The sequence below is a fragment of the Palaemon carinicauda genome, chromosome 29 (genome assembly GCF_036898095.1).
Source record: "Palaemon carinicauda isolate YSFRI2023 chromosome 29, ASM3689809v2, whole genome shotgun sequence".
Taxonomy (NCBI): Eukaryota; Metazoa; Arthropoda; class Malacostraca; order Decapoda; family Palaemonidae; genus Palaemon; species Palaemon carinicauda.
Window position 1 is genome coordinate 65,057,709 of NC_090753.1, and position 24,043 is coordinate 65,081,751.

General features: G+C 42.1%; 1 protein-coding gene across 4 annotated transcripts in view; it reads right to left on the reverse strand.

The window, feature by feature from the left end:
* Positions 1-8,256: 8,256 nt before the first annotated feature.
* The window catches only part of LOC137622192 (uncharacterized), a 110,737-nt gene continuing 94,950 nt past the window's right edge, over positions 8,257-24,043 (reverse strand). For all 4 annotated transcript variants that reach the window (XM_068352640.1, XM_068352639.1, XM_068352638.1 and 1 more), the window contains 4 exons: positions 21,931-22,113; positions 19,548-19,724; positions 10,047-10,208; positions 8,257-9,684 (listed from right to left, as the gene is read on the reverse strand). In XM_068352640.1, the coding sequence (XP_068208741.1) occupies positions 9,538-9,684; positions 10,047-10,208; positions 19,548-19,724; positions 21,931-22,113 (669 nt within the window). In that variant the 3' untranslated portion in view covers positions 8,257-9,537. The remainder of the gene's footprint in view (positions 9,685-10,046; positions 10,209-19,547; positions 19,725-21,930; positions 22,114-24,043) is intronic.

Here is a 24,043-nt window from a genome sequence, read left to right on the forward strand (position 1 = left end):
TTGAGCGCGCCCTTCTTCAACAGGGTCTGGACTTTTGCCCGAAGGGCTTGCCCCCTTGCCGATTCCGTGGCAAAGGAGTCTAATGACACTGGATTCCTGGTCAGAGGAGGTAGAGATGTTATGAACGGGACGCGATATCTTAGACGGATCACTGAGATTGTAGGCATCCCCCCACTGGTGAAAACGCAGGGGGAATGCCTATCCTAGCGTTTGCAGCCTCGGCTGCTCCCTCTAGGATTCTTTCCTTCCCTGGAGGACTTTTTGCCTTTCCTATCCTTGACAAGAAAGGTCTTACACACAACTGTCTTCGCTGCTGTTTTTGTCGTCATTGCGGTCTTGGTTGGACAGGACTGCTGGGGTGCTGGAGGTTTATAGGGCTTAGATGTTAAAGCCCGATGGAGGAGGGAGTCTTGATGAGACTTTCTCCACCTCTCAGCAGCAAGTTCCACATCCTTAGGCTCAAACAGATGGGCCCCCTCTAGGGAGGAATGTCTGAGCCTGTTTATCTCGACGCTAGGGACCTTCTGGTGGAACCTATCAGACACTGCATCTTGACGTTTCAAGATGGTGTTTGCCCACAAGTTCGGGACTTTGTGGGCAAGAAAATTGATCGTGTGAGTGCCTGAGAGTAGGAAGGTTTCCATAGCTTTCCTGGTACGTTCCTTGGAAAAATCCTCGCATCATATCAGGATACCTAAGGTCCCTAACCAAGGTCCCTAACCAGATGTCCAGCCACGAAGTAGCTTGCATCACATACTTGGTGACCTTTTCCTGATTAAGGATCTCGGTTGCCGATAACGAGACCTGCCGGTTGGAGAGTCTCTCAAGAGGGACTTCCCTGGTTAGCTCTTTCAGAGAGTGGTAAAGAAGAAGAGCTGAACTGGGTTCCTCCAGGATCTCAAAGTAACTCCTCTGCTGTACGCGAGGAGGTGGGAGGAGCTTGTTCGTGGTGCCGGCACGGTTGGAGGAGGCAAGCTAAGAGAGCTGTTGGGAGATCTTCCCTGGTACTCTTCACCCCTTGAGACCAGGGCAGGGCTGCACTGGTCTTTGAGGGTTTCTGAGTACCAAAGACACGGTCTAAGTCAGTGTCTTTCCCCTCTCGAGGGGCTATCTCTGGGTCGGAAAACCCATTGAGATCTCATTAGAGTCAGAACCTGCCAGAATGCATCCTCTGACTCTAGTTGGTCTCCTCCTGCTGTAGGACTTGCAGTGAAGTATCCTTCTATCCCCAAGAGCTCTTCTTGGGGTGAGTCGCAGACATTCCCTGAGTGGCTGGCTGTCTCCATTCTAACCCTAGTGGAGGACTGGCAGTGTTTTGGAGTTGAAGGATTAATTTTATTTTAGTTATTTTTTTTTTGTTTGCCAAATCGAGAGAGAGAGAGAGAGAGAGAGAGAGAGAGAGAGAGAGAGAGAGAGAGAGAGAGAGAGAGAGAGAGAGAGAGAGAGAGAGAGAGAGAGAGAGAGTTTATTTGCTTTAGTTTTGTTAAATCGAGAGAGAGAGAGAGAGAGAGAGAGAGAGAGAGAGAGAGAGAGAGAGAGAGAGAGAGAGAGAGAGAGAGAGAGAGAGAGAGAGAGGGTGCGAGTATATGTATGTATGTATGTATGTGTTTGTGTGTGTGTCCGTGGTGCGCGCCGCCGAACAAGTGGTAATTAGCGGAATGATTGTTTGTAGTGGGAAAGACTGTCGGTATAATTGAGGTTGTTTGTTTAAATTTTTAGCTAGGTTAGGGCGGTAATGAATGTCTTGGGCGCAAGCATTTTCTATTTGACTGTAGCAGGAGTCGGTTGTTTGTTTTGTTCTTCGACAGCCGGCTTTGAAGTGTTTTTTTTGTATTGGAGTAAGTACTGTTTTTATTTATTTTTGTTAGGCGCAATCATGAATGATAGAAAGTTTGTTATTTATCTTTGATTATAGTGCGATAGTTTAGTTAGTTAGGAGTTTTCGTAAGCGTTTTTCTTTTTTATTGCAGGCCGTGATTCCTCCTTTGGAAAGATTTTTTTGGGGATTAATAGTTGCTGACCTGGCCTGTATTAGATTGTATTAAGACTGCTCTTGGATTACTCAACCATTGATGACCTGGACTACGATTATGATTATGATTTGATTGCTCTGAACGATTTTATTGATATTGATGCCATAATGACCCAGCCCGTTTGAATGATTTTCCGTTTGGATCACTGATAATAAGGATTGTGATGATGATGATTAATGCAATTATGTAATAACATTTGTCAATGTTACGGTAGCTACAGAGTTGTGGTTGGGCTATAAAAGGACTGTTGGCCCTAGTATGGACAAAGACGTCCACACATAAACAAATATTGGTTTTGGTGTGTGGGGTAATTTTAAGTCTGTTAGGGTTTTTGCAGGTTATATGAATGGTGCTTTTGGTTACTACATATTATATTATTTTGGGTTAAGTTTTTGATTAGTTTTAAGTGTTGATAATTTGATTGTGGATGGTTATTGATTTATTTTTAAGTTTTAAGGTTATGTTTTGTTTCATTGTTCCCTTCGTGCATTAATCCATTTAACGTAAAGTAAGGGGAAAGTTTGTGTTGTGGGATATTTTGGAAGTCGGATTGATCTAAGGTGTGGGGGTTTGTTTTGTTTTGTTTACATCCCACCACAGAGTCTTTGGACTCCTTCCGAGGAAGGAGATAAGACTCCAACATCGATGACCTGTGTGGCATGTCCCTCCTGGTCTCAGATTGCGGGGAACTCTCCGCGTGAAGAGAGGTTTCCTCCATTGGTGCGATGGAAGAGTCTCTCTCCTCGCGCGGTTCCCTTGGTGACGGGAGGTCTTCGTCCAACAGGGATGGAGAGTCTCTCTGAGAAACAGAAGGAACTTGTCTCGATAGTCTGCACGGAGTCAGTTTCGCCCTCAGGGAAGTGACCGCGTCAGAAACTCCTCTTTTCCTCTTCAAAGGGGTAGAGGAAGCCATGGTTCCGTGCATAAGTCTAGAGCTATAGGTCGCTCTGATGAGTGATCAGACAGGACAGGCTTGAAAGCCTGTGTTACGGCTCTGACTAAGGCACTGAACCAAGGCTGCTGGTTGACTGATGCACTGTCAGACAGATCCCCTGAAGGGAAAGGGACAGAAGGTTCCCTACGAGGAGTCACTGTAATAGGTGGGTCCGCCTTAGAAGTCAGTTTAGGGATCTTGAACCCCTCTGCTTGATTGTGCTTCCCTTCTCCCGCAGTGCGCGCTGATATGCGTTTGCGGGGAGGGGGATGAGGTGATGACGACCTTGCCAGGTGAAGAATCTGCGCTCGTGCCTGTTAGTGCGCGTGCTCACTTGCGGGAGAATATTGGCGCTCGCGCGCGGGAGAATGCTGGCAAGCGAGCAAACGCGCAGAATCTTGGCGCACACACGGGAGAATGTTGGCGCGCCTCCGTAGGAGAGAGTACGGCGCGTGCGGGAGATTGTTGGCGCGCAGGTGAGCGCGAATGTTCGGGAGAGCGCTGCCGCGCCGGCGATTTCTGTCTCACCTACAGACTTGTGCGCTGGAGAATGATGGCGGGCAGGTATTCGTTGGCAGGCGGGCGATGAAGGCCGCACGTGTTGGCGCGCGGGAGAGCGCTGGCGCGTAGGAGAGCATTGGCGCGCAGGAGAGCGCTGGCGCCAAGGAGAGTAATGGCGCGCAGGTGAGCCCTGGCGTGCAGGTGAGTGCTGGCATGTAGGCGAGCGTTGGCGCGTAGGAGATCGTGGGCGCAGGAGGGCACTGGCGCGCAGGAGCGCGCTGACGTGTAGGCAAACATTGGCGCGCAAGCGCGTGAGACTGCTGCCACCTGTGAGGCCGAGCAGGTGGAGGCACGCCGAAGCGCTGTAGAGTGACGAGCTGCTGGTGAGCGCTGAAGGTCTGGGCGCGTGGCGCGCAGGACGAGCTACAGAGTGATGGCGCGCAGCTGCGCACTTTGATAGAGGAGCTACAGTGGGCTCTACTGGTGAAAGGAATGGTGATGGAAGGTCGACAGGTCTGGAGGATGGATGGTCGGCGTGTCCTTTGTAAGAACGACCATGCAACGAAGGCGATCGCGAACGATCGGCAGAGAGGTCCAGGACCAAAATCACAAGACTGGTTGCAGGTGCACTGATGATCGATGTATGAAGGTTTGACAGAGGAGGCTCCTCTGCAGGGGACTGCAGTGATGACGTTGATCCAAGGAGGCGCCGCCTCTTCACCGCTGGTGAAGGGAGACCTCTAAGGCGAAGAGGAAGGCGAGCCTTCCGACGGATGCACCCTCCGGGGGCCGTTGGATCAGCAAGCTGACCGTCAGCAGTCCTCCGAAGAGGAGTCGCTATAAGTGAACTGGGGGAAAAACACTTGCAGGAGAGACAAACGTTGAACTTAGTTCCCCCCTCGGAGGATGGTCAGGAACGGGGAAGCTAAGTCGGCAGCAACCGCTATAGAGTCTGGAGTTGGCGCGTAGGAGATCGTGGGCGCAGGAGGGCACTGGCGCGCAGGAGCGCGCTGACGTGTAGGCGAACATTGGCGCGCAAGCGCGTGAGACTGCTGCCACCTGTGAGGCCGAGCAGGTGGAGGCACGCCGAAGCGCTGTAGAGTGACGAGCTGCTGGTGAGCGCTGAAGGTCTGGGCGCGTGGCGCGCAGGACGAGCTACAGAGTGATGGCGCGCAGCTGCGCACTTTGATAGAGGAGCTACAGTGGGCTCTACTGGTGAAAGGAATGGTGATGGAAGGTCGACAGGTCTGGAGGATGGATGGTCGGCGTGTCCTTTGTAAGAACGACCATGCAACGAAGGCGATCGCGAACGATCGGCAGAGAGGTCCAGGACCAAAATCACAAGACTGGTTGCAGGTGCACTGATGATCGATGTATGAAGGTTTGACAGAGGAGGCTCCTCTGCAGGGGACTGCAGTGATGACGTTGATCCAAGGAGGCGCCTCTTCACCGCTGGTGAAGGGAGACCTCGTAGGCAAAGAGGAAGGCGAGCCTTCCGACGGATGCACCCTGCGGGGGCCGTTGGATCAGCAAGCTGACCGTCAGCAGTCCTCCGAAGAGGAGTCGCTATAAGTGAACTGGGGGAAACACACTTGCAGGAGAGACAAACGTTGAACTTAGTTCCCCCCTCGGAGGATGGTCAGGAACGAGGGAAGCTAAGTCGGCAGCAACCGCTGTAGAGTCTGGAGTGGCAGAGGAGATGGATTACACCGCATGAGACACCTCTGACAACAACGTCGACAAGTGCCAGGGGATCTACCTCTGACGGCGATGATAATTGCTTAATAGAAGCACCCATGCGGATGAACTGCAGCAGGGCTTCCTTGGAGAGCGGACCCTCCATGAGCCCCAAGGAAGACCATATCTGTAAGAGAGGAGTTAGTGACAAGGCCTCACCCGGAGGTAGAAGTGGGGCTGCTTTGCTAGGAGAAGCAACATCATCTCTCGAGACCCGGGGTTGGCCAATAATAACTTGGTCTACGCTACTACTTGACGGTCTCTCATAAGAGACCGAACGAGTAGGAGCTTCAAATGAGGGTTGGGCGACAGAGGAAGAGGCCTTGGGTTTTTCTTCCTTCAAAGCATCCATTCAAGGAGAAATATCCCGCTTGGAGTTCTTCTTCCGCCGTCGCGCAAACCTCTCCCACTGGGAGGAAGACCACTCCCTACACTTGTTAACAATATCACACCGTTGACCTCTGCAGGAAGGACAAAGGGCGTGAGGATCAGTCTCCACCGCCGACATATGTTCCACAAGGGCGGCCGGAGACTCCAGGGCAGGTGCGCATGGTCGCAGAAGTCAACTTCACACATACACAGTACTAAGAGAAAAGAGAAAAAAAAAGTCGTTAATGGGTGCCAATATTCAGCGAGGATGAAGAGCGGCAATGTCCGTTCACCATCCGAGCCGAAAGCAAAGTGAGCTCAATCACAGGTGTGTGAGGGGGAGCAGTAGCAAGCTACCCTCCCTACCCCCTGCTAACTAGCGGTGTGGGTAGTTAACCCTTGTTAGAAATCAATGCCTTGTCATTTCAGCTACGCCGAAAGTAATACCCCAATTAAATGGTTAAGGTTTGTATTCCAGTTACGGAACAACTACAAATTCTAATACTAGATTACCCATTTTCTAAGTGTCAAAGATTCTATATGGGGTGCCTGACGTAGATTACACAAAGTCCTAGGTAGTAATAAGCCTGTGATGTGTTTTTTGTTCCATGGTGCCACCTATCAGGTCTACTGGGTATCACGGGGGAAGTGGAGATGGGTGAGGTAAAAAATATCCAATTTTTCTCATGAGGGCAGGAAGCCAGCGGCTTTGATGATTAAAGCATGATAACTACAAGGTAAAGTTTGTTGATATAATATAATTGTCTTTGATAATCCTGAAAGTTATCTAAAATAACTTGTTTGTGCTGCTACATTACTTTTCTGAAATGAAAAAGAAAACACTAACATTACCTTGATGCAGATTTCCCATTGAAAAGGATCTACATTTGTAGTGGAACTGCAATTTCCATGACCACACTTAGGTAGATACACACTTGATGTTAAGATTATGTACCGGCAGTCGTACAAAAACCATCTTTTCTTGGTTTGGCAACAGTTTGTAGAAAAGAATAGACAAGGTCCTGAAAATTTAAAATGACTAATGAAGTTCAGTGATACAAATAGTGTTGACATCAAATTCAAATTACAGTATTGATAGAAATGCATAATACAGAATTGGTTAATAGGCAGAAATCAATAAAGTATAAGAAAGGATATTGGAAAGGAAAGTGCTAGGAAACCCTCAATCCATAGACTGGCCTGGAGCCCGTAACATCATTTGTGGAATGTGACTAGTCGAGGAGGACATTGAGTGGCAAGCTGTAAATGGGGTAATTACACAGTATGCAGTAAAGGCTAAAAGACATTGGACAGCAAGATCAAAGAAAGGAAGAGGGTGCTAAAGCGCTGTTACGATAGTAGATATTTTTTTTAAATGTTTGGTCGATTACTAACAGAGCTTGGAAGATTATGTGAGAGAAAGAAGTTGAGAGTTAATGTGGGTAAGAGTAAGGTTATGAGATGCACGAGAAGGAAGGGTGGTGTGAAGTTGAATGTCATGTTGAATGGAGGGTTACTTGAGGAAGTAGATCAGTTTAAGTACTTGGGGTCTGTTGTTGCAGCAAATGGTGAAGTGGAAGCAGATGTACGTCAAAGTGAATGAAGGATGCAAAGTGTGGGGGGCAGTGAAGGGAGTGGTAAAGAATAGAGGGTTATGCATGAATGTAATGAGACTTCAGTATGAGAAAGTGATTGTACCAACTGTGATGTGTGGATCGGAATAGTGGGGAATGAAAGTGACGGAGACAGAAATTGAGTGTGTTTGAGATGAAGTATTTGAGGAGTATGGCTAGTGTATCTCGATTAGATAGAGTTAGGAACGAAGTAGTGAGGGTGAGAACAGGTGTAAGAAATTATTTAGCAGCTAGAGTGGATATGAATGTGTTGAGGTGGTTTGGCCATATTGAGAGAATGGAAAGTGGTTGTCTGCTAAAGAAGTTGATGAACCCAAGAGTTGATGGGAGAAGTAAAAGAGGAATGCCAAAGTTTGGGTGGATGGATGGAGTGAAGAAAGCTCTGGGTGATAGGAGGATTGATGTGAGAGAGGCAAGAGAGCGTGCTAAAAATAGGAATGAATGGCAAGCAATTGTGATGTAGTTTCGGTAGGCCCTGCTGCTTCCTCCGGTCCCCTTGGTGACCGCAGAGATAGCAGCAGTAGGGGATTCAGTTTGAAACTTCATTTATGGTGGATAACGTGGGAGGGCGGGCTATGACACCCTAGCAGTACCAGCCAAACTCGACTGAATCCCTCGTCAGGCTGGGAGGAGTGGAGAGAGGAAAGGTCCCCTTTTGTTCCTTTGTTTGATGTCAGCTAACCCCCCCCCCCCCATAATTGTGGGAAGTGCCCTGGTAAATAGATATTTTCATTATTGCATTTCCTCTACTAGTTTGTACTGGCAGGATTAAAAATGAGTAAATAATTATTAAACTGTCAAGTAATATATAGATGTTACGTATCATGCACTACAATCTAATTTTTCCTATATTTTCATGCAGCCGTACTTACAATCTTATCACATTTTAGCTAAATTTAAGGATAAAATCTACAGATGCATTCTAACTATCTAAAACCTTTACTTCAGTCAATTATCCTAATGACTGATTAATATTCAATACCCCTTCTAATTACATAGAGTTTCCTGTAATCAACACATGCAGGTATCTGAATAAAACAAAAAAAAGGCAATGGTAAATAAAACTTTACTTTAATTCATGATCATGAGGCCATGAACCACGTAATCTAGATTTAATGACTTACAACTATTTTATGTGACTAAATTCATTTCAAGAATTCAAGATGGAAGATCTTGTCTCAATATGCAACAGTCGTAGAATGCGATAAAGTAGAGAAACGCTTATCAAATTTTGTACAACTAATTATTACCAACAATTATGGCAATAACACTTAGTTCACCCATGACATGACCAAGGGAGACATACATTAGCAAAGTAAAACTAAGTTAACAACAAAGAAACAATTATAAAATATATTTTGTTAATATATCTATCAATATATTGACATAAGATTAAACAGAATTTTTTTTTTATTTGTATTCACAGAGAGATATTGCACCTATTCTGTACTTGTAAATATTATAGAACAAAATTATGCAATAATATGAATTTTATCACTAATACCTTTAAGGTGCATAAAATAAAAATTGCACTTAAAAAAAACCATTACATTATTTAAAAAGCCAAAAATGCCAGCATTTGCTTACGGACTAATATATGAACTTTGAACATAGATAAAAAATTTCCACATTTTGTAGATTAGAAGTAAAAATTTAATTCTTTATGACATGAAAAAAAAAAAACAGATCACCAAACAAAACCAGATGTCTGTAAGCAAATAAATATAGCAACATAATCACTGATATATATCTTGATTTCTTTAAGGATATACTACTGTACTTACATCTATGTCTTAAAAGTACAATCTAAGAAAAAAATAGCATTTAAAAAAAAAGAATAAATTCTTATGTTAATTCCTAACATCACCTCATAAAAATATAAAGAAACTTTCCTCATTTGGAGAAAATACTCTGCATCTAATAAAGTACTTAGGAATTAACAAGCTTGAGTTATTTGCATAATATCCACCATAGAAAATAAAAAACGGATTCCTTTGTCTTCCACATTTAGCAATGAAGATGGATTTTATGTTCACTCGGCTTGAAAACCGTTTCACTCGGGAGAAGCTTTCAGTGAAAAATGCAAATCGTACACCAACCTTCGGAGAGATTCCAAAAACAAAGACAAGAACTCAAAATTTGATACTGGTGTGATAAAAATAAAAAAATAAAAATCTTCAAGTACCGATTACCTATTAACACTAATCACGAATGGCAGTAGTAGTCTCGATATGGGAAACAAAAATACAGTAGAAAAAAAAATCTTCCTTGACAAATTTGCTACATCTCACTTCCACACCACAAAGAACACTATCAAAGTAGTTTCGCATCACTGATCGTAGAATTCCGAGTAGGATCTCTTTTTGCCCGAGCTGCGGCGCGATCGAGGTCGGCTTCCCTCGGCGTAGTTGTCTGCAAACCTTTGGGTTGGAGGTCGTTCTTCCCTCATTTTGCGCCCTGATGTCAACAGCTTTTCCTAAAATGGGGAGAAAACTAAATATGTATTACCAGTTTTACAATTTTAAGAAATTTAAAACCATGTGCCCAGCTGATTTTGCACCTCAACTAGTGCATTTACTTTTACACTCAACATCCTTTTCCATAGTGTATTAAATTATTTTATGATTTATAATATTTACAAAAGCTCAAATAACATCCTCTGATTAAGTTACAAGGAAGTTTAACATGGAAAACAGGAACAGTAAAAAATAAAGTACTATACAAGCAATCAAAACTCGTAAACTTACAAAAAACATAAAACATCCTGACCTAAAAATATGTTAACTTGAACCTTACACACACTTCTCTTAGGTCAAACAAGAAAAGCATATACTGTACCTTTTCCTTTTCCTTTTGTTTATTAAAGCGCTCTAGGATTTCTTTGCAACCTTCTAGATTTTCTTCTGGCTCCCACGAATTGAACTTTGGACCCCAATCTTTCCATGAAATCAAGTATTCGACCTTTCCTTTCTGGTTCCGAGATTCCAATATAGATTCCACCTGCAAAAGACAATTCCTTCGAATATATTTTTTACCTGGAAAGACAATGGATTCCAGATTATTTTCCCCCTCGATAGCCAATGAGTTCCAAGACTATCTCTTTCACCTGAAAAAAAAAATGCTTTCCAAAATATTTTTTATCAGGAAAGTCACTGCATTCTAATGTTCCTAAACTGGAAAGATAATGCATTATATATTCACTTGGAGAGACATTACATTCCAATATATCTTTGACTAGCCAGATAGTATTACATTGGATCCTTCTCTAGTTACAGCTCATTTTTCCTTTGTCTACACATACAGAGAGTGAATAGTCTGGCCTATTTTTACACACACTTCTCTTTCCGCCTACACCTGACAACGCTAAGATAGCCCAGAAATTCTTATTCACTCAAGGGATTTACAGCACGGTAATTGCTCAGTGACTACTTTCCAATTAATAAATGTAGAAGAGACTCTTTAGCTATAGTAAGCAGCTCTTAAAGGAGAAGGACACTCCAAAATCAAACCATTGTTCTCTAATCATGGGAAGTGCCATAGCCCCTGTACCATGGTCTTCCACTGTCTGTGGTTAAGAGTTATCTTGCTTGTGGATACACCAAGGCACACTATTCTGTTTCCTTGTTTCCTTTCCTAACCAGACTAATTTTCCTTTTGGAACCCTTAGGCTTATTACATCCTGTTTTTCCAACTAGGGTTGTAGCTTAGCAAGTAATATCAATAATAATACCTTCACATCGAAAAGCAATGTATTCCACATCAAAAAGCAATGTATTCTGATATATTTTCAGCCATAATCAGTACTGTGATCTATTCTATCTAAAAAAAATTTCAACCTAGAAAAACAATGTAGGCTATTCCTTTACATTTCTCATCTAGAGAGACAATACATTTTAAATATATGTTCCAAATTGAAGGAAAATATATTCCAATGTATTTTCACCCTGGAAAACAAAGCACTTTAAAATAAAATGCCCATTGAATAAAGAATTAACTCCAAAATATTTCCAATCAGTGAGGACAATTCAGCATTCTGACATATTTACCAAACGGACAGAATCACTTCCAACATACAGTACATTCCACCTAGAAAGACAAAGCATTATCCATGCAAAAAGTACCTTACAAATAAAGAAATTTCAAATGGTGAACAGCTGCATATGAGGCCGAGAAAACTGCTCCATAATAGCTAACCTATCACAAAAAATTAAAATTTTTTAAAGTAATTTGTATATTTCCTAGATAAATGACCAGTCTTTTAAAATAGGAAATTGACGAAAACTATTGCAGAATAGCCACTTTTTTCTTTCAGCCTACGACTGTGAGGGGTGGTTGAGCTGGAAAATCTTAATTAAAAGGACTTAGATTTGTATAGCTTGTATAAAAAATAGATTTACCTTTTCAAATTAGTTATTTGTTCCTAAATGTATAATAAATTTTCATCCGTCAAAATATGGAGACACTCATTTACGGGAAGAAGTCCCCTAGATACAAATAGAAAATTCTTTTCTTCCCTGGACATGTCACCCATCCAGTTCCTATACGAGAATGAGGGAGGAAACCAACAACCTCTGAATAGCTAAACATAGGTATGTAGAAGCTGATAGGGCCTCGGCCTGTACTAGCTTAGGATGAAGCTACGAGAATCCTAAATACATCTCCCTAATAAGGAGATGGTCACAGAGTCAACCCAAGCACATCAAGGAATGTCTGATAAGATAACGACCTATCCTCTCCCCCTTACCAGAAAGGTGGAGGAGTTATTTCTTGGCAGATGTAGCTTACATAAAAGGTGCTCCGTTGTTTAACTCGTCAGTCTCAGAAACCAGACCACTAGGTATTGGCTGCAGCTGCTGCATCCCCTTGAGAGAAAAGCAAGAAAGAGAAAAGACAGTCATCCTATCTCTCTTCAAGACTTATGCTGAACCCATTACTTTAGACGAAATGGCATACAAGTCTCATGAAGGAGTTGGGAATGCCAGACAGCAACTAAGCACCTACCTTTATACCCAAGGAAACGGGGTAGAAGGGTTTACAGCCAATATCCGTAAGTTTCAAGTATGCTGACGTGTAAATCAGAAGGCTATTGGTAGGGCTATTATTATTACCATTATTAATCGCTAAGCTACAACCCTATGATTAAAACTGGTAGACGAGAATGACCATGAATGGGAGGTAAATCAGTTGTTGTTTGTGGATGATACTGTACTAGTTGCAGAAAACAGAAGAGAAGCTTGGCCGATTAGTGACAGAATTTGGAAGTGTGTGTGAGAGAGGGAAGTTGAGAGTTAATGTGGGTAAGAGTAAGGTTATGAGATGTACGAGAAGGGAAGGTGGTGCGAGGTTGAATGTCACGTTGAATGGAGTTACTTGAGGTGGATCAGTTCAAGTACTTGGGGTCTGTTGTTGCAGCAAATGGTGGAGTGGAAGCAGATGTACATCAGAGAGTGAATGAAGGTTGCAAAGTGTTGGGGGCCGTTAAGGGAGTAGTAAAAAATAGAGGGTTGGGCATGAATGTAAAGAGAGTTCTATATGAGAAAGTGATTGTACCAACTGTGATGTATGGATCGGAGTTGTGGGGAATGAAAGTAACGGAGAGACAGAAATTGAATGTGTTTGAGATGAAGTGTCTAAGGAGTATGGCTGGTGTATCTCGAGTAGATAGGGTTAGGAACGAAGTGGTGAGAGTGAGAACGGGTGTAAGAAATGAGTTAGCAGCTAGAGTGGATATGAATGTGTTGAGGTGGTTTGGCCATGTTGAGAGAATGGAAAATGGCTTGTCTGCTAAAGAAGGTGATGAATGCAAGAGTTGATGGGAGAAGTAAAAGAGGAAGGCCAAGGTTTGGGTGGATGGATGGAGTGAAGGAAGCTCTGGGTGATAGGAGGATGATGTGAGAGAGGCAAGAGAGCGTGCTAAAAATAGGAATGAATGGCGAGCGATTGTGACGCAGTTCCGGTAAGCCCTGCTGCTTCCTCCGATGCCTTAGATGACCGCGGAGGTAGCAGCAGTAGGGGATTCAGCATTATGAAGCTTCATCTGTGGTGGATAATGTGGGAGGGTGGGCTGTGGCACCCTAGCAGTACCAGCTGAACTCGGTTGAGTCCCTTGTTAGGCTGGGAGGAACGTAGAGAGTAGAGGTCCCCTTTTTTGTTTAGTTTCATTTGTTGATGTCGACTAACCCCCAAAATTGGGGGAAGTGCCTTGGTATATGTATGTATGTATGTATGTATCCCTCCCATTCATTTGCTTTCATTCTCTCCTCATTTGGACACCAACGATGTCCTCATATGGTCGGATTGTAGAAAACCACCTCATCTTATTATCAGAAGTGGAAAAGATGCAGGACAGGGTTTTGCTACAACTCGTACCGGATGGATCTCCAGGCTTCTGCAGTCACCTGCTCTTTAGAAGTCACCTGGGTGCTGGTGACTGCTCACGGACCTCTGAGCTTTGAATGAGTACTAGAAACTGCTCAAAATGGAGATGGCATGCACCATATGATCTGCCAAGCCATCAGAAAGAACGACTGCATGCTTTTGTTAGATCTAATAGAGGCGTACAGTACTTCTAAATACAGTACCAGTAATCTGTTTTGAAGGAAGTTCCTCCACTTCATCCTCTGGTGGGAGGAGGTCTATTAGTTCAAAATCCTCTGCTGGCCGGGCTGACCCTGCCTTCAGCATGGAAGCCACTCTTTCATTAGTGAGAAAATCTTTTTTTGTCACGAGCGCTATTGGTGATAGGAGGATAGATGTGAGAGAGGCAAGAGAGCGTGCTAGAAATAGGAATGAATGGCGAGCGATTGTGACGCAGTTCCGGTAGGCCCTGCTGCTTCCTCCAGTGCCTTAGATAACCGCGGAGGTAGCAGCAGTAGGGGATTCAGCATTATGAAGCTTCATCTGTGGTGGATAACGGGGGAGGGTGGGCTGTGGCACCCTAGCAGTACCAGCTGAACTCGGTTGAGTCCCTTGTCAGGCCGGGAGGAACGTAGAGAGTAGAGGTCCCCTTTTTGTTTTGTTTCATTTGTTGATGTTAGCTACCCCCCAAAATTGGGGGAAGTGCCTTGGTATATGTATGTATGTACAACCCTAGTTGGAAAAGCAGGATGCTATAAGCCCAGGGGCTCCAACAGGGAAAATAGCCCAGTGAGGAAAGGAAACAAAGACAAAATATTTCAAGAGCAGTAACATTAAAATAAATATCTCCTACATAAACTATAAAAACTTTAACAAAACAAGAGGAAGAGAAAAGATAGAATATTGTGCTCGAGTGAACCCTCAGGCAAGAGAACTCTAACCCAAGACAGGCTTATAAGTTCTTACTTTATATGACAGAAGGCTTAAAAGTTCTTACTTTAGATGGCAGAAGTATACACTAACCAGTTGCATCTGCAAATAAACAGACTCCCCAAGCCAGAACAAACATTAACTGGACACTTCCTTCTTGCTCCTGGTGGGGCTAATAAGAATGCTTTGGCACTCACATGTGAGATGTCAGTCCTCCTCAATTACCATTGTAGTGCCCTAACATAACATTAGGCAATCTTGTGTCACCTTACACAACAGAGATAAGATTAAAAAGGTCCTCAACTGGCGTTTGAGACTATCTGGTACGGAGTCTTCATCAGTCTGTGAAACAACAGCGGCAACACAACCCCCAATCATCAATAGTCTGACATCATAAAACTCTCCTAATCTTTTGCCATTACAGGGAAAAGAGGCAGTCCTAAGGGAAGGTTAGCAGTAGGCACACATGCCAGTGAAGACGAGGCTCATCCCTTCGAGCATGAAACTATACCCATAGGAGGGTTCCACATAATACAAAGAACCCTCTTCTTCAATTCTGTTGCCAACATAGAGAAGAGAGATAGTCCTGAGGGAAAAGCATTATCACACTCTACTAAGGTTAGCAAGATGTGAGCACCTGTGCCATGAGGTTAAGAAGGATCCCTACCTGGATCACACCAGGCTCATACTGCTTGAAGGAGCCCAAAAGAATTAGTAGAGGAGTGACCTCCATTATTCCCCCATGACAGAAGAGAATGGTTCCCAAGGGCAAGGCACTCCAATTATATATATGGCTGAACAAAAGAGGTATGTGAATTCTCTCCTTTGCTTGATCTTTACAGAGCAGGGTCCTGGCAGAGACAGTTCACCTGCCTCCAGTCCAATGTGAAGTTGGTCATATTGGGTTCACAACCATTCAATCAAACCTGAAGGTAACAGTCAAAGAAAGAGTTGACACTCCCTTTGGAAGAGGAAGAACAGCTCATGTGGCAGGGTGTTCCTCCTGTCACAACATAAATGATGAAGGTAGGAGCAATGCTAAATATGCGAGGTGACTATTAGGTAATAAGAGAGAGGCAAGACGAATGCAACGCAGTTTATTCAACAAGACAACAAGCTTATATACACATAGTTGCAAGCAAGAATGACACAAAATTCCCAGTACAAAACATGTGATACCAAGCTTAAACAGATGTATAATATCAATGGGGGGGAGGGCGAGAGATTGAAAAAAAAAAAAACATACCGTTACAGTGTACGAGCATGTATGAAACACGTACGGTAGACAACCCTCACCTGGACTACTGATCCACATGACCGAATCCTAAGAAGAGGTCTGTGGGCGAGATCTGTCACTCGTTCCTGAAGAGATGAGCGCATGCCAGAGGCCTCCTGCTCGACTGCTACTGCTTCTTCCTTCTGAGAAGAAATGTCTGAAGAAGAGACAAGGACAAAGGAGTTGGTAGAGGAGGAGAAAGACAGGGCAAACTCACTATTCACTTGCCAACAGTTCTTTCTTGTTACCATGAATGGTTCAGCGGTTCACACTAATCGTGAACGGGTGCACGCTACTCTCAGTTTCCCAATATGAGTACAGGGAATAATTCTCAGTTGAACAGCATGCCAATGTATCTATCATTTGCTTGAGCATAAGATCAGACTCCTCAATCACAATTCTCAGGTCATAATAAGAACCTGGTGTAGTCTCAATCTTGTCCTGAAAAGGGAATAGGTCATTCCAATAGGACACTTGTGTGATTACCTGAGGAACAATAGAGGCATTTTTGGAATGACTGCAGCATGCTCTAAAAGTAGGGAGCAAACATTCTAACTGAACATGACCTGACAAGTGCAACTTCATCCGAGGAGTATGGACTCATGAAGAGCCAACAGGAGAGGCCTGCAGAAGGTAGTACATGAATACTATCACAAAAAATTCCAGGATCAATGTATCTCTGTCGCATGTCCAGAGATGAAACATGGAAGGTAACTATGGAATGGATTTGGATAGAAGAGGGAGAAAATGTGCTAGGTAAAACATACCCGTATTGACAATAGGTGACATATGCATTGGTCACCCAGCCTTCTTCCATCTAACACCCCTATTGGCAGCAGCAGAGACCAACCTCTTCATTGTTGATCATTGCTGGGATTTCAGGAAGGCAAGGACTTTCCTCAAACCCAAACCAAATGTCATGGCTATCCCAGAAGGCTTGGCTGCCGTTTCCCTAGAATGACCATAGCTCTTGATATTTATCACACAAGAGGAGGAAGTACTGATAATCACCCTCCTGAGAGGAGCCACCTGGTCCTTAAAGTAAGTCTGCTTCTATTCCCAAATGGGGCTATCATAACTAAACATCAACCACTCGTGCTCAAACTTATCCTAAGGCTTGAGATTATGTTCTAATCAATCTGTTCTAGGTTTATTTCCTCTTTCATTCTATGTCTGGGTAACAGTCCCTAGTGCCAGACAACAACAGTGGTAAAGTGTACCCTTCCTCTGGTGAAGGGGTGCTCAGCACAGCTCAGTGTTGAGAAGCCCAGAGGAGAACCAGTCACCAATTGGCTCGGCACAGCCCATGGAAATGCAAGAGTTTTGCAATAGAAGGGGACCTGAAGTAATTAGAGAGACCAAGATTCAAAGAGAGGCTCTGTACCAACATAACCTTTACTGACTGGTACACCAGAACCACTTGGCACAACTTGAAGAGGAGTTAGCCTGTGATTCAAATCAGGGTAGGTTAGGATATTATCGTCGCCTTTGCCCGATAGCTTGTTGGCTGTTGAGGTTGCTAAGACAAAGAAAATTCAATATAAAGTTCATGAAGACCTCTACGCTCAATTTTCCCAATTTTTTTAATAGTAAGTGTGGTATCAGGAACCACTTACAAAAATAAACTAAAGAGGTGTTGTTTGACTTTTCACCTTATATTAAGACAATTTTCATTTACAACTTGAATATATGAAGATAATCCTTCACAACAGTTACAGTACTCAAATCACTTTTGCCATTGGCACATGACAGAAAGAGAATGAGGATAATTATCACCCTGTAATAAATCCTTAGAACAACAATGACTAGAAGACATAAGAGAAACCTGAAGACATCCCATTAAATTGAATAAATAATGCTTTTCTATTAACATAGTCATCACTAGAATCGAGTATGATTCTTTTGGGATGTTACCGATGGGTTCTCATGTGGCTAATGAGATCAATTCTCAAACTACATGCTCTGTTACAGTTGTCAGATGGGAGTAAAGACTGTGGGTATTCTCAATGAGCCAGCCTAGCAACTCTACGATTCGCCGAGTATTGTTTGCTGTTCTCTTTAATTTTTGCCATTCCCTCCTTCACCTTATCTCTTCAGACAGATAACTCGAGCACATCAGACTCTCATGTTCTATAATCATTATCACATAAATAAAGTTCTCTTTTAGGTTTTCCTTAAATCTTTACCTTGGTTTAAAAACTTTTTGAGTCTCATCAGTTAGATACGAGTAACAAAAAAGCTGATTGGGAAGGAGGGTGTCTATCATTCTGATGTGCCCATCCATCTCAATTGGATTTTTTTCAAAATGGATCCGGCACTAGAGCAGATTTTCTCTTCAAGAACAATCAAGTTAGCGCGGTGATCTTCCCAAGTTACTTACAAGATGTTTTGCAATAAACGCCAATGGAATTTCTCAAGAGCTTTAATGCTGTGCTTAACGTTAAGTCAGAGTTTCAGGACCATAAAGAGTAGGTAGGGCTATTGATTGGTATACCCTAATTTTGGTGCTATAGAGCTTCCTAAAATCCCAATCAGGACGCGGGTAGCGTGTGTACTAGCACCGAGGGACAAGGGAACTGAAAAATAAAGGAATATGATTTACAGAAGCGGTATTATTGCCACACACTGGTATATAATCCCTATACTACTAGTGGTGTAGGGCAATTACAAGAAAATAAAACATTTTTAAGTTCATGGGTATAGGTCTTCAACATTTGACCAGCTTTGAAAAAAAGCAATTAATGTCATTGGTGGTTCATAAAAGTAAATAAAATAAAAACTTATTTCCAATAATGAAATTTATCATTTCAATACGTACCTGGGGTTAATCTGTGCTTCCCTGAATAAATAATTCCCTTCTCCCTCACTTCAATTGCATTCCCCAGAGTATATTATGGGTAGGGACACCATCTCCCCAGAGTATATTATGGGTAGGGACACCATCGGTGACACTCACTTTATGGTAAGCAATAGAGGTATTGGCTTGGCTACGCTTCATGGTAACTGTTGAACTCAATCCGGCCAAACAAAGCTATACATAAACTGTGGGTGGTAAACATCACGAAGGCAAGCCACTGGGGGTCCACAGTCCAGCAGCACATAAATCCTTGATTCCATTGTAAGCTGATGAATGCTTCTGGATATTAAGCTTGTTTATTGTTAACTGTGTTTTATTCTTTCTTTCTGCTATGCCTATTACTTCTTAAAAACTATATAGTATCTATTTGCATCAATTCATACTAGACTCTTTTGGTTTGATGGTAATAAGTGTCTATGGTTCAGAGTATTATTACATTCAATTTTCTTTTGATTATTTGATTTTATTATAACAATAACCAAATATAAATGATGTATAAAGAGAATGGTTCAAGCAAATTTTTATTTACTGAATAAACTAATTATTTGTCTACTGAATAAATTCAATTCAACTTGTCTACTCCATAAAATCCATTAATCTTTTGAATACACTCAATTCCATTTTCTACCAAAAATATTCAAAATAAACTAACCTTTTTTCTACATAAAAACTTATGTAATCTCTAGTCTACTGAATAATCTGAATAAACTCCATTCTATTTTCTACTGAATAAATTCAAGATAAGCTCTAACCTTTTGTCTACATAAAAAATAAATCCTGTAATCTCTAGTCTACAGAATAAACTCAAACACTAAATAACCATACGCTACAGGTATTAATAAGATGTCCCCACACTAGATACATAAATCCTCAACCATACGGTGATAAAATTTATTAGTGGGGTCTTTTAAGGCCTTACCTGCCAATCTTCTTGCTTCTCTAGTTTTTCCAAGGTTGTGAGGAACCTCTTCAAGAGATCGGGGCAATTCAGTTCATCTTCAGGAAGCCAGGAGTCATACTTGGCACCCCATCCTTTCCAACGAACCTTGTACTCGGTGCGACCCTCTACCTCTCTCAGGCTCATGATGGCTTCCACCTGAAATAAAAAGATAATCCAGCTGAGACAAAAGTAATAATCCTTCATCAATTTTCTAAACTTGGATCTACCTCCAGTATATCAAAATGTTTATTCTTCCTCTCTTATTTCTTTGAAAAGTGAATCTTGCAGATTTTTTAACCACTTATAATTAACAATTCTTTCCATATGACCCCGGCACCTGAAATACCGATTCACCCTTCTATTTCCCCCTCCACTTAAGGGGACCGTCCGCCATGGGGTATTGACATAACAACTTTCAGAAATCAAAAATCGTTTTATTGCTTCTATGTATGCGTAAACATGTCGTACATACTCCCCAGAAGTTTTAGCCAATTATTTTTACAAATAACGAAGATATAGAAATTTTTAAATTTTACGTCATCCTTACTGTGTCGTCTGAAGGACTGAGATTGACAAAATCGTCTTTGTGTGTTAATTTTGCATATCTATAGCGATTTTTCACTTATATTTCGAGCTATCGTACATCTGGCAGAAAGGGAAGGCATTGGTAGAGTGTAGATGAACGAAATCTACTCCTACAATAACAGAAGACAAAGTTTCCAAAGATGTATAGAAGTTACAATGTATGCTTTGTTTACTTTAAGTTCGTATGTACATTGGGTTTCCACAACGCCCTTGGGAACATTATAGCAAGGCCAATGTTACCTAAGGTTATAGAAAGAACAAATAGTCAATCATTTTTCCAAACAATGAAGATATAGTGGTCTTTGAATGATGACGTCATCCTTATGGCGTCGTCTGTATGACTGAGTTTGACACACACACACACACACACACACACACACACTCTCACTCTCACTCTCACTCTCACTCTCACTCTCACTCTCACTCTCACTCTCACACACACACACACACACACACACACACACACACACACACACACACACACACACACACACACACACACACACACACACACACACTCTCACTCTCACTCTCACTCTCACTCTCACTCTCACTCTCACTCTCACTCTCACTCTCACTCTCACTCTCACTCTCACTCTCTCTCTCTCTCTCTCTCTCTCTCTCTCTCTCTCTCTCTCTCTCTCTCTCTCTCTCTCTCTCTCTCTCTCTCTGGCAGAAATGAAAAGCATTGGTAGAGGGTAGGTGAATGAAAACTACCAGGTACGAAAACATCAGCAAAGTTTCCAAAGACATATAGAAATTATAATGCATGTGTTTATTTACTTGAAGTTCGTATGTTGATTGTGCTTTCACAACGTCCTCTGGAATTTTATAGCAATGCCAATGTTACATAAGGTGATAGAAAGAACAAAAAGTAAGTGGAGAACAAGAAAAAAGAACCAAGAAAGAGGGAACCATGGATAAGAATACAAAGCTGAAACCTGCTAATTAAAGCACTGGCAACAATTAAAGATCGTTGGCAACTCATAACATAGGAATAGTAAACTGAGGGTTCAAATACCTCGTTTAGGGTGCATTTATGTAGGAATAAACAATAAAAGTTATCATAATAATATTATCTTGATTTCTTTTAGAAAAGAAGGGAAAGTTTGCTGCAAATCTTTGGGAGCTCATAACTCAAAAACATACTTATTCCCACATAGGTACATTTTTCTCACTTATTTGTTGTTCGATATTAGAAAAAAGATATCGTTGAAAACAAGAATAAAAATCCCACAATTCTGTCAGACAAAATTTTGATTTTCTTTTTACATTTTTTTTTCACAATTATTTTCCGTCTAGACGAGGAAAAAAAATAAAAATTAATTAAAAAACAACAGAAAGGAAAATCAAAATTCTGTCTGACAGAATTGTTTGGTTGATAGAGTAGTTTTTGTGGTATAAGTTTCAATACAATTGGTATTATAGTAGTGGGGAAAAATGTACCTAAATATTTTTTTCAAATCATGATTTTTGCTAATACATCCAAAAGTTTTTGATCAAATGACTTGAAATTTTTATATGATGAAGGTATTATATATGTCTAAAACATATATAGAAATTGTGTAATTTGGATCATTAGAAAAAAAAATGGCGGACATGACGGATGGTCCCCTTAAGAAAATCTAAATCAAACCAAATTAGGAAAAAAATGACACTAACCAATTGTGCTCTAAATAACGTCCACCTACCAAAATACCTCATCCCACAATGACCCTATCATTAGCGTTCATGTGAAATACCTGTAAACTGGCACTAAAACGTTAACTCGTCTAACCTCATATGACTCCTCCTCCGCTTCTGTTCCCGTCCCGGCAGACTTGAAGTATTTGTTGAGGAGGGAGTCACAGTTCAGCTCTGCTTCAGAAACCCAAGAATCATCCATGGGACCATACCCTTTCCACCGCACTTTATACTCTGTGAAACGGCCTCGTACTCGGTGATCCACAACAGCTTCAACCTGAATGTGAAAGTGCATAAATGAGTCCCTCAAATAAGAACTTTCTAAGACAAATAAAAAGTTTGAATATGTGTAAAACAAAAAAGTTAATCAAATGTATTCAATTATGTATAACTTCTTGATAAATAATAGGCCATCTCACTAGAGTTAGAAAAATGAGTGAATTGAAAAAAATGGACGGTGCGAGTGTGGGGGTTACGAGCTGAATGCTTAGGTTAATTACGAAGAACTGTTCAACTTAAGAACTCCCTCTTAAGATGCATATCATCCTTCAGTTAGATGCATGTGGATTTACATTATTATATCTAAACAAGAAATAAAGTCTAGTATTTCCTCATAAAATGAGTTCTAATTCTTATAGTACAACCTTACTATGATATAATATAAAGGCCACTTATGAATGGCAGAGGCAAGGGACAGGGACATTGCCCTAACAAGCAAGACAATGCCCTAGAGACTGACCATTTATACACATATGATCAGCGCCAATGCCCCTCTCCACCCAAGCTAGGAACAAGGAGGGCCAGGCAATGGCTGCCAATGACTCAGGAGATGGACCTAAAGGCTCCTCCAAACCACCATGCTTCGCTCACAAGAACAGTGAGGTCGCAGCGACCAAAGGAACTAACAAGTATCAGCGGGAGTCAAATCAGTCTGGAACGTTACCGAATTGGCTACCCAAGCCCTCTAAAGAAAAACCTGGTCAACAACTTTGGGATTTCACAGTCCCACGCAGGTAATCGCCCCATTTCTTGAGTGATCTATTGAGCTACTTGAAAACCTGGCAGATTTTCAAAGGAATTTGTTATTTTCCCTAGCTATACAAAAATCACTCTTAAAAGACGGCACGGTCATTGAAATCATTAACAAGGTAGTTAACAGGTTGTGAGCACAGGTACTCTAACTCGCCTGTCAAACTCTTTCCCTTTGATCTTTGGCTCTGAACTGTGAGGATTGGTCAAGATGGAAAGTTTAACTTTAAAGGACTCAGGTTTGTTCAACTATGAAAAATATAGATTACTTTTAGTATAAATATCACCCTCAATGGCATTTAATAACGAATTATATCTTTGGGAATTTATATCCACTGAAAATTCATTTATGATAAAAGCTTTCGGCTGGGCAAGGATTCAAACCTATGCCTCTGAATCAAAACAATGCCAGCAATGACCTTGATAGCATGGTTGATTAGAGGTCTTTGCTGGCATTTTTTCGACTCGAGGTAGAAGTTCGAATCATTGCCCAGCCAGAAGCATTTACCATAAATGAATTTCCAGTGGATATGACCCCTGTGGCCACGGAGGCATGAAAACAATCAGAATAGCGCCAACATTACCCCTGAGTGTCGAAAGAGGCGACTGAAAGGGACGGGACAAGGGGGCTGGGAACCCCCTCTCCTGTATTTACAATCCTGTGAGACATCAGCAAAGAGATGGAGCTGGGAGAGTGACTGCTCCCCGCACTCTAATTTTGGGGTGTTTGAATGTGCGTGGATGTAGTACGATAGAGTAAAAGATGTGAGATTGGAAGTATGTTTAAAAATAGAAGGATGGATATATTGGCCTTGTGTGAGACAAGATAAAAGGGATGGGTGAAGTGATGTTTGATGAAATGACTGGTAGTGTGTCTGGGACTGAAAGGGGAAGAGCGAGAGAGGGTGTGGCTTTATTGCTGAGTGAATGGATGACAGGAAAAGCAGTGGAATGGAAGGAGATATCATCTAGGTTAGTGTGGGTAAGGGTTAGGTTGGGTAGGGAATGTTGGGCGTTTGTCAGTGCGTATGGGCCAGGTAGTGAGAAAAGTGAAGAAGAGCGGAATGAGTTCTGGAATGAATTAACTAGGTGTGTAGAAGGACTGGGTAGAAGAAATTATGTAGTTGTCATGGGTGACTTGAATGCTAGAGTGGGCGCTGGAGACGTAGAGGGTGTCA